At 39.0% G+C, this 17,133-nt stretch overlaps 1 protein-coding gene across 24 annotated transcripts in view; it reads right to left on the bottom strand.

Moving 5' to 3' along the window:
* Window positions 1-1,008: 1,008 nt before the first annotated feature.
* The window catches only part of LOC132867671 (zinc finger protein 271-like), an 806,111-nt gene continuing 789,986 nt past the window's right edge, over window positions 1,009-17,133 (bottom strand). For 18 of the 24 annotated variants that reach the window (XM_060900654.1, XM_060900653.1, XM_060900645.1 and 15 more), the window contains one exon: window positions 1,009-3,082. In XM_060900654.1, the coding sequence (XP_060756637.1) occupies window positions 1,059-3,082 (2,024 nt within the window). In that variant the 3' untranslated portion in view covers window positions 1,009-1,058. Of the gene's footprint in view, window positions 3,083-8,135; window positions 8,315-8,485; window positions 8,554-17,133 lie in introns of all 24 variants that reach the window. The other 6 variants (XM_060900652.1, XM_060900651.1, XM_060900650.1 and 3 more) reach the window with 1 other exon arrangement.

Below are 17,133 nucleotides of genomic sequence, written 5' to 3'. Positions count from 1 at the left end.
CTGCATGTGTGATTATACCAGGGTGCGATTTTTTTCTCTTGAACTATTTTCTTTTAAGCGGAGCTACATCATCTAAAGTATCGCAGAGTATTGACTCAAAGCTGATAAAAGTTCTGTGGAGTTTGATGGTGATCCAAACAAGTTGATAACTAGGGGAAACTTCTGATAAATCTTCATGCAGTAGTTGGTGTAAATGTAATTTTGATGCGATGGTGTGGCAAGCTGCATACAGAATATTATTGCTCAGACATATTTTGAATCAGAGGAGAGTCTGACGCTACCTCAGATGATGTGGAAGTCAGACTATATTTTCTATATTTAATACAAGTATTAGATCAAGAGTGTGACCACCATTATGGGTCAGTCCTATGACGTTCTGATTAAACCCTAATGAATCTAAAATGGACACGAACACTGTTTTCAGAGGGTCTTCAGGGTTATTAAAGTGAATATTAAAGTCGACAATAATTAATTTTTTTGTCCAAAGAAACAACCAGTTTGAGATGAAATCCGCAAATTCAGAAAGAAATTCAGAACACAGACCACAGATCTGTAAATAATTAGCTGAATTGACTGGGTAGACTTTTTTTTTTTGCTATGTATGTTAATATAAAGACCTTCAATCATATTGAAATTTTGTTCAGGTTTTTGTATGATGTCTAGGTTATCATAAATAACTATGACGCTTTGTCCACTACCAGTTAGACAAAGCTGATACATATAGCTGAGGATGAAGCATATAGCTTCATTTGAATGTGACATTCATTTGGTTTGGTCCACATTTCCGTTAAACATAGTACATTAAACTCCTGCTCCGTAATAATTCTATGAAGAATTAGTCTCATCCTACAGTACTACACTGATAATAGTGGTACAGTTGAATCATTATTTATATGGTGGTAATTAATTACTACTTAACTACATAAGATCAAAAGAAAACATGAATAGTCTTGTTTAAAAATCACTAAGATTGTTTTAAAATATGTAGTCCTTTAATAATATGAACAATTAGGATCAAAGTACAGGACATTTTCAGCAAAAGCATGAATAAAAAAAATTTAATTTGACAACTTTAAATCATGCAATGTCTCGGAATTATTGCACTTGTGGGTTTTAAATGTAACTGAATAAGTAAAACTCTTCCCACACTGTGAGCAGTGATACGGCTTCTCTCCTGTGTGAATGCGCTGGTGTTGCTGGAGATGACTCTGACGAGTAAAACTCTTCCCACACTGTGAGCAGTGATAAGGCTTCTCTCCTGTGTGAATGCGCTGGTGTGTTTGGAGAGCACTTTGATGAGTAAAACTCTTCCCACACTGTGAGCAGTGATACGGCTTCTCTCCTGTGTGAATGCGCTGGTGTGTTTGGAGAGCACTCTGATGAGTAAAACTCTTCCCACACTGTGAGCAGTGATACGGTTTCTCTCCTGTGTGAATGCGCTGGTGTTGTTGGAGATTACTCTGCTGAGTAAAACTCTTCCCACACTGTGAGCAGTGATACGGCTTCTCTCCTGTGTGAATGCGCTGGTGTGTTTGGAGAGCACCCTGTTCAGTAAAACTCTTCCCACACTGTGAGCAGTAATACGGCTTCTCTCCTGTGTGAATGCGCTGGTGTTTTCGGAGATCACTCTGACGAGTAAAACTCTTCCCACACTGTGAGCAGTGATACGGCTTCTCTCCTGTGTGAATGCGCTGGTGTTTTCGGAGATCACTCTGACGAGTAAAACTCTTCCCACACTGTGAGCAGTGAAACGGCTTCTCTCCTGTGTGAATGCGCTGGTGTAGTCGGAGAGCACTCTGATGAGTAAAACTCTTCCCACACTGTGAGCAGTGATACGGTTTCTCTCCTGAGTGAATGCGCTGGTGTTGTTGGAGATCACTCTGCTGAGTAAAACTCTTCCCACACTGTGAGCAGTGAAACGGCTTCTCTCCTGTGTGAATGTGCTGGTGTCGTTGGAGATTACTCTGCTGAGTAAAACTCTTCCCACACTGTGAGCAGTGATACGGCTTCTCTCCTGTGTGAATGCGCTGGTGTGTTTGGAGAGCACCCTGTTCAGTAAAACTCTTCCCACACTGTGAGCAGTGATACGGCTTCTCTCCTGTGTGAATGCGCTGGTGTTTTTGGAGAACACTCTGACGAGTAAAACTCTTCCCACACTGTGAGCAGTGATACGGCTTCTCTCCTGTGTGAATGCGCTGGTGTTTTTGGAGAACACTCTGACGAGTAAAACTCTTCCCACACTGTGAGCAGTGATACGGCTTCTCTCCTGTGTGAATGCGCTGGTGTTTTTGGAGATCACTCTGACAAGTAAAACTCTTTCCACACTGTGAGCAGTGATACGGCTTCTCTCCTGTGTGAATGTGCTGGTGTCGTTGGAGATTACTCTGCTGAGTAAAACTCTTTCCACACTGTGAGCAGTGATATGGCTTCTCTCCTGTGTGAATGCGCTGGTGTTTTTGGAGAGCACTCTGACGAGTAAAACTCTTCCCACACTGTGAGCAGTGATACGGCTTCTCTCCTGTGTGAATGTGCTGGTGTCGTTGGAGATTACTCTGCTGAGTAAAACTCTTTCCACACTGTGAGCAGTGATACGGCTTCTCTCCTGTGTGAATGCGCTGATGTTGATGGAGATGACTCTGACGAGTAAAACTCTTCCCACACTGTGAGCAGTGATAAGGCTTCTTTCCTGTGTGAATGCGCTGGTGTGTTTGGAGAGCACTCTGTTCAGTAAAACTCTTCCCACACTGTGAGCAGTCATGTGGCTTTACTCCTTTGTGACTGCACTGGTTCCATTTGAGTGCATTCTGATGACCAAAACTTTTTCCACAGTCTGAGCTGTGGTGAATTTCCTTCTCCACATCATTATGAGAAGTGTCAGAACTGAAAGTATCAGTTGATGTTGGCTGACTACTGGAGTATTTGGAGGGGATTTGAAGTTCATATTTAATCTCTCTTGATTCCTGAAGTCTCACAGACTCTTCATCGTGGCATCTCTGGATGCACTGGTCAAGGTAAATTTGAGATGCACAGGAACGAGGACATGTGGAGCAGGAAAAGACTTGCAGCAAAGTGTTCTTTACTTCTGGGGAAGTGAAAGGACAAAAGTATCAGAAATTTTACATGAAATGCAACAAGATTATATAATCTAACCACAGTAACCTAATGTAAGGGAGCATTTTTACTAAACCTCAAACTTTCAAGATTCTACATGAAGACTGAGGAGAAAAAAAAAAGTATCTTTGAGGACAAAGATACAGCAGCCTCTAGCTAGGAATACTTGTAGATTCAATAAGGTGCTGGTACAACAGCTAGGCACAGCACTGGTCATAGCCCCGTGGGTCAGACTGACTAAGGGTGAGTAGTTGGTTTCTGTTTGATATAATGTTAAGTCTAGGTAATGGCAAGCCTAGCCTTATTTACATCTCGTCCAGGATTAATAAGGAGACTCAGCCCGAGCATTCAAGGTTCTGAAACATACAACAATGGGCCTTATTTATCAATCTGGTTATGAATAGATAACCTTTAACTTAGAAGTATTTACACAAGGTCTTTATTTTTACATATGGATTGTCATATTTAAAATGCTTATTAATTTAAATGAAACACACAGTTAATTAAATTAAATTTTGTGGGATTTTGTGAAACCCACTTGATTCATATTAATGTAAATGGTGAAAGAAAGAAAGCCAGCATCCATAAATTAAGACATAAGAATGGCCATACAGAATTGCAGGCATATAAAAAAAAGGGACACACTGCAACAGTTCAAATGGCATTCAATTCAGTCTGCAGTAGTATAGAGGTTTTGCACCATCACATGACCCCCATAGCAATGGTAACTACACCGCCATGACAGTAAGCATGCTTGTAGTGCTTCATTCAGATGAGTTAGTTGTTATTGATCAGTATGGGAAGGTTTTGCTGTGTTTTTGTATGTGCAAATTGTTCTGAATGAAACAGACATCAAATGTTTTAATTTACCAAAAGTAATTTTTCATCGGGGGAAACAAAATAGGGAGATTTCTACATAGAGATGAAAGGGGAGCAAAGGAAAAAACCCTGAGATGGGGGGGGGGGGGGGGGGGGGATAACATAACATGCAAAACCCTGCATTCTAGTGCATTTTAGTACTCATTTTCACTAAAACAAGTTATAACTTTTAAGGCTTTTTCTTTTATGTACATTAATGATTAACATGTCAAAAATATCAAATTTAATTCCCCTAGTTAATGAGTAATTTTCAGGAGTGCATTTAGAAAACGCAGTGATTTTCCTGGCTACACAGTTAATTACTTTGAAAAAAAAAATCAGACAGTTGAAGGTAAACTCAGCAAAATCCCAAAACGCTACTGTTAAAAAGTAAAGGTCTGTTAGAGTTTCTAAAGCTTTCAAGTTTCAATGTTGGGGACATTGAGCCTCGTTTATCAACCTTTTAGTAGAGTTGTGCGTTTGCATAAGCTAAAGTGAACTAAAAATTTCCAATTCATATTTATGTGAGTTGAAGCCAATTGTTTACATTAGTTTGTATTGTCTGTAAATTTAAACACACCAATGAATACCACATTTCTCATATAAATCAGGGGCGTAGGGTGTGTGTGTGTGTCACACACTGACTGGCAGCCTGAGTACATTATGTAACAAAACATAATTACCATTGCTAGTTTTAGGCAGCTTAGAAACCGTCTCCTCCATTCTTGCTGTTTCTTCCACGTTTTCTTGATGTTGTTCTAGAAACGGCACTAAAACTTAGCTTCCAACCCACAAAATGTAACTTTGATGGGGGGGGGGGGGATAAATAAATAAATAAATAAATAAATGTAATAAATTGCTTACCTCTCTTCACGTCGAAAGAAGGAGGAAAGTTTTGCTTGTTTTGACATGGCGAATTAACAAGAGAAAATACTCATAATTCGCAACTGAAAAGACTGCAGCTACACCGGCAGCTTGAACATGCTTTCTAGTGCGATTATGTTGCACTTGCACAGAACGGTGTCAGTCCTGAAGGCGCGCGTGCCTAACGAGCTCCGGCATGTGCGCCGTTAACAAAGAATACCTGTCTTTAATCAATGAACTATGTTTGGGCTATTTAAGGACTGCGCCCATGCAAGGATGATGCGAAGTATTACGCTGCATCTAGGAACACGAAAAATCCGAAAAATAAATTTCTCCATTCGGAAAACTGGAGATTTAAGAGTTTTGTCAAATATCCGGATTTCCGGGTCATTAGCAGAAAAAATCCGGCGGAAAATCTAAAAACCCGTAATTCCGGGAAATTCCGCAACACTTTCATGACCAGGGTTGTAAATGTAAAAGGGAAAAATGGTGCACAAACATTGGGCGGAACTCTGTCGAATGGAGAGGTAAAAAATACGATCATATGCTCACTTCATTTCCACAAAGGTAAGAATTCCAAAAATAAAAACAATTTCAAAACTGCAGCAAGGTGCTCATTCTTATACAGTGAAGTGAACATGAGCGTCAACACAGCAGCTTGTCATTGCCTAACCTTCACTGAGACTTTAAAAGTGCATTTACATTCAGGGGTCCTTTGGAGCACGTTGCGTGCGCACTTGGGACCTTGTCATTATGGGAAATGCCCGATGCTGATTTGACTGCAATCAGCATGCACATATAAGGATGCTGTTTTTTACAGAGACTTTGCAAGTATGCGGTGGTAGACAGATCTAAGTGCAGGAATAGTGTTTATTAGCAAGCATGATATTTGCAAAAATATAACACAAGCAAAACCAAAAGCTGAGTCATAAACATGGCTCAAATCATGACAGTGATTTAAAAAAAAAAAAAAAAACATTCAAAAGACTGCGTTCTTATATGGGTGTGCCGATTGTTCTCAAATCAGCATCAGGTGTTTCCCATAACAACTGGGGCCTGTGAGCGAGCGCGGCTGCTTGAGCGTGTGTAGGCGTGACAGTCAAGAGTTCACCTGCTGTGTGACCACAACTTTTAGTTTGCCTGTATATTGCCAAGCATCATCACCAAAACACCTATTTTTCATTGATAACCCATCGCAAAGCATTGCGAGTTGTAGTGTGACTGTAGCTTTACGCCCATGTTCACGTCACTGTACAAGAATAAGCACCTTGCTAGACTTTGTCTCTTATGCTCAACTCTCTGTACAAGATGAGCGCCTCACTGCACTTCATATGTTTACGAGCCATTTTCCCTTCTATGTTTTCAAATCTTTCTCATTTTTTCCCCCCGATAATGAATTACTTTTGGTAAATTAAAAAATCTGATGTCTTTTGTTTCATTCACAATGATTTACACATCCAAAAACACAGCAAAATCTTCCCATACTGATCAATAACAACTAACTCGTCTGAATGAAGCACTACAAGCATGCCTCCTGTCATGGCGGTGTAGTTACCATTGCTATGGGGTCATGTGATGGTGCAAAGCCTCTACAGGAATTTCCTTACTGTATTATGCAAAGAATGCCACGGTGTGGTTTGTAGTAATAAAGTAACCACTTACTACTTGTCCCTGAATATGTTGAAATTTTCGAGCTGAAAGAGTTTAAGGAGTTAAAAATAAACATAAAGATTCTTTCTGTATGGCATGACTTGTGGAATTATTGAATTTAATACTAAAATTAATGTTATTGCTTATTAAATTGGTTGATAATATAAATACTGTATCACGTGCTCCTGAAATAAAGCAAATGTGTTTGAATTGATTTGTATAATGCTTGATGGGTTTGACAGACAACTGCATTAGCCAATTTACAACTTTACTTGGTTCAGGCATGCTGCATGTGCGTGTTCAACTAACTTCTATCCAGCCAGCTGGTTATATTGCACTGAAGATATTATAAAATGTTTTTTTTTTTTGTCCCTCCCTCCTGTGTGTTTCTGTAATATGGGGAGGTCTGAAAGCATTGTCCTATATTGTGTGTTTGTTGTGATAGGGCATGTGTTTATTTACTCTGATTTTCTCCCTAATTTAGCCATGGCCAATTCCCACCCATCAGGCTACTCTTCCGTATCACACAACAACACCCAACCAGGGAGGGCTAAAGCTACCATGTGCTTCCTCCGAGGCAAGTAACACCAGTTGACCGCATCTTTTACTCATACAATGTCAGTGGGTGGCATAACACACTCAGAGGAAAGCCCAATCCACTCACTTCCATATGAATGTGCATGAGCTCACAGACACCCGTGACTCACTGGTGTAATTAACAGAGGAGAAAGAGAGCGCGCATGTCACCCCTCCCTCCCAGAGAGCCTAGCCAATTTTTCTCTCTTGAGCTCCCGACCACAGATGACTGTGGCATTATCAGGATTAGAATGTGGCAATCTCCCGAAAATAGGGAAGCTGATGGGGAGGATATTTTTCTGCTGCGCCACTCAGGAGCCACAGGGAATGCATTTTACGCTACTTCTGGTTAAATTGTGCATGATGAATAAAAATACAGCAGTATTTTGTGGTTTACTATATATTCAGTTTCAAACAAGTAACCCTAGAAATGGGTTATGATTTTCAAATAGTCATGAAAACATTTAAAAAAAAAATCAATTAGTTTATGCGACAATCCTTTTTTCTTGCTTTGAAAAAAAAGAAGTTTCCCCTGTGTTCGCTTGGTGCCCACTATCATCATGACCTTTTTGTTCCATTTGAGTTTTGTGAATTTTGGTTAAAGGCAGAACATGATCCTCATCAGGAAATGGCTCGAAACACAAATACAATCAACGGTATTTCAGAATAACCACCACTGAGTTTATTCAGTATGTTGAATGGAAGATGTTTGGTTATTTTTCTTCTGTCATCAGTATTAAGTTGTACTCATGAGAAATGTCAATTAATTAGCACTCTTGTGGAGAAAAGCCAGACTTTACAAAGGATTCGCAATAGCAAGAGATGTAGTGGGCTGACTTCACGTGTCTCAGAGGAAGCCGACAGACTTCACCCTCTCTGGTTGGTCATTGTCATATGATAGACAAGTCCTACCTGGTTGGTAGAACTGGCCAAAATGAGTTCTCTGGGGGAGTGCTCTGGTTATTGTAGACTCCATTGTACAACAGTATTCATCCCAGAAACAATATTAGGCTAAGAAACAGGTCACTAGATGATGCAGAAAATAACCTCTATAATCTCTTAGACTATAGTAACACCTTTCTGTCTGGTTGTTCCTGAAGGTGCAGGACTGAGTTCTTTGGTGCCCTCCTCTTCATACCACACCAAGAGCTCCTGTCCTGGGTTAATGGGTCGACAGCAACGATACAGAATTCCCCCTCGATACTGAAATGCCACAAGATTCTGTTCTTTATTATTATGGGCACAATTCACATACCTAAAAGAATGAGGCAAGATTCCAGAAAAGGTAAAAATCAGATCAGCATTACAAACTTAGAGAAAGCATGGCAGAGATACCAGTGACAGCAAGAAGATAAAGTTCTTCCAACAAATTATGAGCTGTAAAATCAAATCACTAAAAAGATCCAACAACTGGTGTATTTCTCACCTCATCCAATTCACATGCATCTCTCTTTTGGTGTCAATGTATTTTTCACACTGCATACTCCTGTATAGCTGTAGAAAAATACCACATTTACATTTTCTTCACTAAATCAATCAATCAATCAATCAATCAATCAATCAATCAATCTCTTTAAATGAGGGATACAGAAATGAGAACGATGGCTCGTGCCAATATTACATTAAGGCTCATGAAGGTTGAATTAAAGGTTCTTGACTGTATCTTTAGATTCACAAAACAGCTGACAAGCTCTGAGATGAATTTAGTAACTACAGGAAAATGCAGGCAAGGCTTTATCAGAATTTAGGCAAAGGAAAGGTTTCTCATAAAAGGCTTTACATCTGACATGGCAAAGCTGCGCTGTGAATCAAACCTCTCTGATAAATATCTGCCCATTGTGTTTTGGTCTCTAAACAGACAGCTAAAAAAAACAAAACAAAAAAACCCACACAACTATAAAGTCAGTTCTGCCACTAAATTGGTTTTATAGAAAATATTTTGGATTTGTACAAGTCATTGTTATTTGCCATAAATGTTCAGTAGGTAATGTTGGTTTAGTTCAGTATTGCAGTGTTAATTTTGAATTTAAAGAATTTTAAATTGAGACTTCATCTTGTACTGAAAATTGTAGTTTCATTTTAGTCTTTTTATTTTATTTATAAATTTTTTTTTTTCGTTTTCATCAAGATTTAAGAAGTGGAACTCAATTTTCATTTTAGTCTAACTTTAGTCAAAGTTTTAGTCATAATTTTCTCACACAGTTGCATGGTACTTGTAAAATGTTTTAAGAGGGGCTGTTGCATGAGGGGTATTGTGGGATGACCCCCCAGTATGTGTCTGTTTTTTAATTATTTTTTTTGCTATGCAGGTTATGTGGAGTTAGCCACGACTGTAATGGTGATGACCGCTATTTTCATATGAAGATGTTACTTTGTTCAGACCAATGCCATGTGTATCTGTGTCCTGATGCATATATCTGTTAGAATCGAGGAGCATTATGAAAGCCATGCGAGTAGGTGAGTGAGTCTACCAAACCAGATTCACTTCTTCCTAACTATGGTCAGGAACCTGAAAAAGAGGGAAGGCAACATACTGGAATTAATTTTGCTAAAGGATATTTCTCCTGGCTGGAAAATTCCCTCAAGAAATACGTTAGGATGTCTGTATGGACAGACCAGCTATTTTGGCTCATCTTTATTCGCCAGGGCATAATGACCAGAGATTTTGCTTTGCTGTCTTTTTTACTGGCCCTCTCTGTGGGCTGGTCATTTCGGGTTCGCATGACAGCATGCTGTGGGCATGTTCTCACTGGTCAATCACAACCATGTTAGCTAATGCAACTTAACATTCTAAACTAATGCAAAAGCAGTGCGCAGCAATGAAACAAAAGCCATGGACAAAAAAAAGGTCAAAAATTAGAGGGGCCAAACAAATTTCAGAAAAAAGCAGGCATTAGGAGGCATAGGCTTTCAAATTTAAACAAGAGTGCTCTGAGTGCACAATATCCCCCACTGGCAACTATGTCATAACTCTGGTAAAATGCGATGGAACTGAATGAAATTGCAATATGCATATTACCGACATATACAAAGAATCCTGTCAAGTTCCGTGAAATTCCACCAAAAATTGAGAGAGGAGTTGATTTCAGAAGGTGAGTATCCTTCCCAGATGGAAGGATGGACATTGCCATGACAATCCCCCTTCGGGCATTTCGGACAGTGGGAGATTTATTAAAATAATAAATAAATAATATATATATATATATATATATATATATATATAGAGAGAGAGAGAGAGAGAGAGAGAGAGAGAGAGAGAGAGTGCTGCTTGAAAGTTTGTGAACCCTTTAGAATTTTCTATATTTCTGCATAAATATGACCTAAAACATCAACAGATTTTCACACAAGTCCTAAAAGTAGATAAAGAGAACCCAGTTAAACAAATGAGATAAAAATATTATACTTGGTCATTTATTTATTGAAGAAAATGATCCAATATTACATATCTGTGAGTGGGAAAAGTATGTGAACCTCTAGGATTAGAAGTTAATTTGAAGGTGAAATTAGAGTCAGGTGTTTTCAATCAATGGGATGACAATCAGGTGTGAGTGGGCACCCTGTTTTCTTTAAAGAACAGGGATCTATCAAAGTCTGATCTTCACAACACATGTTTATAGAAGTGTATCATGGCACGAACAAAGGAGATTTCTGAGGACCTCAGAAAAAGCGTTGTTGATGCTCATCAGGCTGGAAAAGGTTACAAAACCATCTCTAAAGAGTTTGGACTCCACCAATCCACAGTTTGTGAAAGGGTTCACAAACTTTCAAGCACCACTGTGTATATATATTATATATATATATATATATATCTCAACATACTGTTTGGGCATCAGCATTTTCCTCCAGGTGCTCTGGTTCCCCCCCCCACAGTTCAAAGACATGCAGATTAGGTAAAATATCCAGCCACTGGGGTTGCACAAGCTAGTACATACTTAGTGCTGGTCCCAAGCCTGGCTAGTTTGGTGAGGGTTGTGTCAAGAAGGGCATCCAGTGTAAAACCTATGCCAAATCAAATATGCGGAACAGATCTGCTGTGGCCACCCCTAATGGGAGCGGCTGAAAGAAAAAAGTAGTTTGGGCACTAGCATCCTTAACTGACCGCAATGCTATTTTCGAGGAGCAGAATGAAGAGCTCAATATGGACATTAAAACATAGCTATAGGCTAGGCTGCATGTTCATTTAAAACTGCTGTAATTTGCCCAACCATAACTGACTCTCATATGTACCAGAGGTTTTCAAGCTTGTTGGGGCTGAGGCACACCAAATTAAGGTTGATTATTGATTATGAAGAATGTCACACACATTATGATAGGGTTTAAGGTCATTAGCAAGATTTGACCCACAGTGTACTACAGCAGACTGTCATAATTATTAAACTGATAGGTAAATCAGACAGGCCATTGTATAATTTATTAAAAACATGATGCAACGCTCATTACAGTGTTTCCCATTAGTTACAGTTGTGGTCAGACGTTTACATACAGTGACAAATGTCATGATATGAATGTCATAGCAATATTTGGGCTTTCAATGATTTCTCTGAACTGTTCTTATTCTGTGGCAGAATGATTATACAGCATACATCTTAAAGAAGAAAAAAAGGCAGAGAATTCAGTGCACAATTTTCTTTGGGTTTTCTGAAATCAACACAGGGTCAAAATTTTACATACAGCACACCTAATATTTGTTTCTTCGCAAGATTGACTTCGACCAAACATTTTTTGTTTACCATGAACAAGCTTCTGGCATAATTCTGGTTGGATATTTCATGACTCTTCATGGTAGAATTGGTAGAGTTCAGTTCATTTTTTTTCCCCCTTGGCATGGACTTGACTTTTAAGCACGGGCCATATATTTTCAATAGGGTTGAAGTCAGGGCTTGTTTTAAGCTTAAATGTTAGCCTGCTTTATCCTCCACAACCAGCTCTGATGCATGTTTGGGTTCATTGTCCTGTTGTGACTCCCAATCATATTCAAGTTTCCAATGGTTTGAGGTTATGCTGAAGAATTCTAAGGTAATCCTCCTTCTTCATTATTCCATCCACTTTGTGCAATGAACCAGTTCCACTGGCAGTAAAACAAAGTTTGTGTTGAAAGTTTGTGAACCCTTAGAATTTTCTACATTTCTGCATAAACATGACCAAAAACATCATATTTTCACACAAGTCCTAAAAGTAGATAAAGAGAACCCAGTTAAACAAATGAGACAAAAATATTATACTTGGTCATTTATTTATTGAGGAAAATGATCCAATATTACATATATGTGAGTGGCAAAAGTATGCGAACCTCTAGGATTAACAGTTAATTTGAAGGTGAAATGAGAGGTGTTTTCAATCAATGGGGTGACAATCAGGTGTGAGTGGGCATGTGATAGGTTGATTTTGATCCAGCTAAAATAATTAATTTCTTAAAAACATGAAAAGAGAATTCATTAATTCATTTAGTAAATAAATAAGTTATGATTCATAACTATATACACAGTTTTTATGTAAACATTCCGGTCCTGTAAAATAAGTTAAAAGGATGAACAAAGATGAAAAAGATCGGTGATTCTGCAATCTACTAATTCAGTCCTGGTGTCTGAGATCGATTGGTCGAGTCTACAGGGGAAGAAGGGGGCTTTCGCGCGCACTTTGCTCCATTCTCAATGAAGCTAACAGAGAAGAAGCACTGTGTCCAGCGTCTTTATTGAGATTCCCCCTTTTTCAGGTATAAAACGAGTATTTCTGCCCTTACATGATTATATGTATTGTTAAACTGTTGTGTCCAGTTTGAGTAACTTTGACCGAACTTTGAGTGATTTGGAGCATTATTTTGATTGGCACATTATTCACTGGTTCATTGCACAATACAACAGGTAGCTATTATGGCGTGGTGTGCGTTCTGATTGTGTTTAGCACTTTAGCAGATACACGTAGTGGATAACGTTGTTAATGTGTGTTGTTGAGTTACATGCATTTGAGGTAATTCTTTAAGTAGCTATTTATGATTGGGATCAAACACCATCAGAGAGAAAGATAAAATGGTTAATTGTGTTTACAATGCTTTAATTTATTTCAAATGCACTTTATTTTAGTTTAAGGTTATGTTGAATTATTAAGATTTGTACACACCTATGTTTACCTGTAGCATTTTTCCTGTAAGAAAGGGAAAGAAAAAGAAATGGGAATGTACTTACCTGAGTACTCACCTGATTGAAATCAACCTACAAGACAATTTAATAAATGACAATATACTTACCTGATTAAATGTGACCTGTAGCAAAAAAGGAGAAATGTTATTATGATACTTACCAGTGTGTTTACCTGTGAAAAGAAAAAAAAGGCTAATATTCAAATGAAACAAAATTGTGATTATGTAAATATTTTCATTCCATATTCTCAGTGAAGCTAACAGAGAAGAAGCACTGTGTCCAGCATCTTTATTGAGATTCCCCTTTTTTCAGGGTGTAACAGGCACCCTGTTTGATTTAAAGAACAGGGATCTATCAAAGTCTGATCTTCACAACACATTTGTGGAAGTGTATCATGGCACGAACAAAGGAAATTTCTGAGGACCTCAGAAAAAGCATTGTTGATGCTCATCAGGCTAGAAAAGGTTACAAAACCATCTCTAAAGAGTTTGGACTCCACCAATCCACAGTCAGACAGATTGTGTACAAATGGAGGAAATTCAAGACCATTGTTACTCTCCCCAGGAGTGGTCGGCCAACAAAGATCACTCCAAGAGCAAAGCATGTAATAGTCGGCGAGGTCACAAAGGACCCCAGAGTAACTTCTAAGCAACTGAAGGCCTCTCTCACATTGGCTAATGTTAATGTTCATGAGTCCACCATCAGGAGAACACTGAACAACAATGGTGTGCATGGTAGGGTTGCAAGGAGAAAGCCACTGCTCTCCAAAAAGAACATTGCTGCTCATCTGCAGTTTGCTAAAGATCATGTGGACAAGCCAGAAGGCTATTGGAAAAATGATTTGTGGATGGATGAGACCAAAATAGAACTTTCTGGTTTCAATGAGAATCGTTATGTTTGGAGAAAGGAAAACACTGCATTCCAGCATAAGAACCTTATCCCATCTGTGTAACATGGTGGTGGTATCATCATGGTTTGGGCCTGTTTTGCTGCATCTGGACCAGGACGGCTTGCCATCATTGATGGAACAATGAATGCTGAATTATACCAGTGAATTCTAAAGGAAAATGTCAGGACATCTGTCCATGAACTGAATCTCAAGAAAAGGTGGGTCATGCAGCAAGACAACGACCCTAAGCACACAAGTCATTCTACCAAAGAATGGTTAAAGAAGAATAATGTTTTGGAATGGCCAAGTCAAAGTCCTGACCTTAATCCAATCGAAATGTTGTGGAAGGACCTGAAGCAAGCAGTTCATGTGAGGAAACCCACCAACATCCCAGAGTTGAAGCTGTTCTGTATGGAGGAATGGGCTAAAATTTCTCCAAGCTGGTGTGCAGGACTGATCAACAGTTACCGGAAACATTTAGTTGCAGTTATTGCTGCACAAAGGGGGTCACACCAGATACTAAAAGCAAAGGTTCACATACTTTTGCCACTCACAGATATGTAATATTGGATCATTTTCCTCAATAAAAAAATGACCAAGTATAATATTTTTCGTCTCATTTCTTTAACTGGGTTCTCTTTATCTACTTTTAGGACTTGTGTGAAAATCTGATGTTTTAGGTCATATTTATGCAGAAACATAGAACATTTCTAAAGGGTTCACAAACTTTCAAGCACCACTGTATTTGTTTTCAATACTCATACACCAAGTTGCCAAGTTTTCCAATATATTATTATTTGCTTATTATATTATGGTGCTCTGTGTTGTTCTCATTTATGTATTTAACAACAGTATCAAAATACTCAGGTCTTGAAATAAATGCACGTTAGTCATGAACAATGGTAACTCCTCTCTTTTGCGTTATTTTTCACATTCACATCACATTATCTCTAGCCGCTTTATCCTTCTACAGGGTCGCAGGCAAGCTGGAGCCTATCCCAGCTGACTACGGGCGAAAGGCGGGGTACACCCTGGACAAGTCGCCAGGTCATCACAGGGCTGACACATAGACACAGACAACCATTCACACTCACATTCACACCTACGGTCAATTTAGAGTCACCAGTTAACCTAACCTGCATGTCTTTGGACTGTGGGGGAAACCGGAGCACCCGGAGGAAACCCACGCGGACACGGGGAGAACATGCAAACTCCACACAGAAAGGCCCTCGCCGGCCCTGGGGCTCGAACCCAGGACCTTCTTGCTGTGAGGCGACAGCGCTAACCACTACACCACCGTGCCGCCCTGCGTTATTTTTGACAGAAGTAAAATTCATACATGAACAAATTTTGGCTAGTCGATTTTCTGTTTGGCTAGTTACTTTGAAAGGTAACTAGTCCAGTTGGCTGGTGAAAAAATATATGAATTTCGAGCCCTGGTTATACATCTTACCTTTCACTTTTGCTGGGACTTTCCTATCATAAATGACTCCCAAAATCCTTCTCCAACTGCTCCACCCTGCCTGCACTCTCTTTCTCACCTCACTATTGCAGCCCACATTTTCCTGCACAGTTGACCCCAGGAAATTGAATTCACCAACTTTCTTTACATCATCTCCTTGAATCTTCACTCCACTCTCATCCCCATTCTCATTGATGCACATGTATTCTGTTTCATAGTCAAAACACACTTTTATGGTTTTCAATTTAAGACAGCAAACAGAAAATGTCAATGCAGAAGTTAGCATTGATAATTAGCATTCATCAAACTTTAGCTTAGTTAGGGAACGTTAACATCAACGTATCTGAATCTTATCTCATTTTAAAACAACACACTGTTGAATTTCTAGAGTTTGTTTCTAAGTCAGAAAACTGCTAACATGTCCGGTGGCACATATTTGTCATTCAAAATACAAGTGCATGTGTGGCAGCAAGGGTGTGGTTGAATGTTGGCTGTGAAGGGTGAGGAGTCAGTTTGAACCAGCAGGTAACATGTCATGAGTGACACCTGTGTCTCATTACTGGCTATTTATTAACATTTGTCTGTGTGTCTTTCAGATGGCCAGTAATGAATATGAGAGAGAGAGAGAGAGAGAGAGAGCGCCATGTTCCCCAACGTGTGTGTGTTCACAGCTTGGTAGTCACTGAAAAGTGACAATAATAAAAGTGCACCTGGAATTGTAGTGCCTGTCTCCAATTTCTCATTGTCCAGAAGTAAAGAGTTCTTACAGCATGCTCTAACCAAAGTTCAAAATAGGTCTATTTTTGGCTAAAATTAAATTGTGTGTTCTCTAGTCAATATTTTATATTTTCTAAAAAATAAACATCAACTAGTGGAACACAAGTAACCACTTCTGCTTTATTTCTTTGAGGGCTGAAATGCATGCTCCAGTTTTTTTTGTTTTGTTTTTTGACTGTTTATGAACTGTTAAACTCCTTTATCATGCTTTGTGGGTGTGACCTTTTAAGTATGGCATCATTATTCATACCTATACAATTAGGGTGTTTATGTTTAAATTACTCATGCACAAAATTATGTCAAGCAAGTTCTTCATAAATCTAAACTTTTAATTTTGCCCTCAAAGTGCACCAGTTTGATACATTTAACTTTAAAAGTGCACATCACGGGTAAATTCAGGAGCAAGATCAATGTAATTCTCCTATTTTATATTAAACTTTGGTCAAATATCTGTAACATTCTGCATTCTCCGCAAAATTTTTACCTTGCACGATACCAGAAAAATTCAGTTGAAATCAAGCCATTTGAGGCGAATTGGTCCGCCTCTGAAAAAACTTGGCACTTGCATTTCCCGGCAAACATTGATTTTCGTGATGTCACGTGCAGGATGCCTCCTACCATACATCAGCGCTGGTTTGTTTATGAGAAAACGACCTGGTGGTTTTCTACAAATTTCTTCAACATTATCACGCAATTATTAAAATGGTTAACAGATGTATCATAGGAGGGTGTAGCAACACCAATCTTGATGGGATTAGTACTCATCATTTTCCAAAAGACCAGAGAATAAGAGAGAAATGGGAGCGCTT

The sequence above is a fragment of the Neoarius graeffei genome, chromosome 19, assembly GCF_027579695.1.
Source record: "Neoarius graeffei isolate fNeoGra1 chromosome 19, fNeoGra1.pri, whole genome shotgun sequence".
NCBI classification, from domain to species: Eukaryota; Metazoa; Chordata; class Actinopteri; order Siluriformes; family Ariidae; genus Neoarius; species Neoarius graeffei.
The sequence above is the reverse complement of the archived record's forward strand: the minus strand, read 5'-3'. Positions and strand labels throughout refer to the sequence as shown.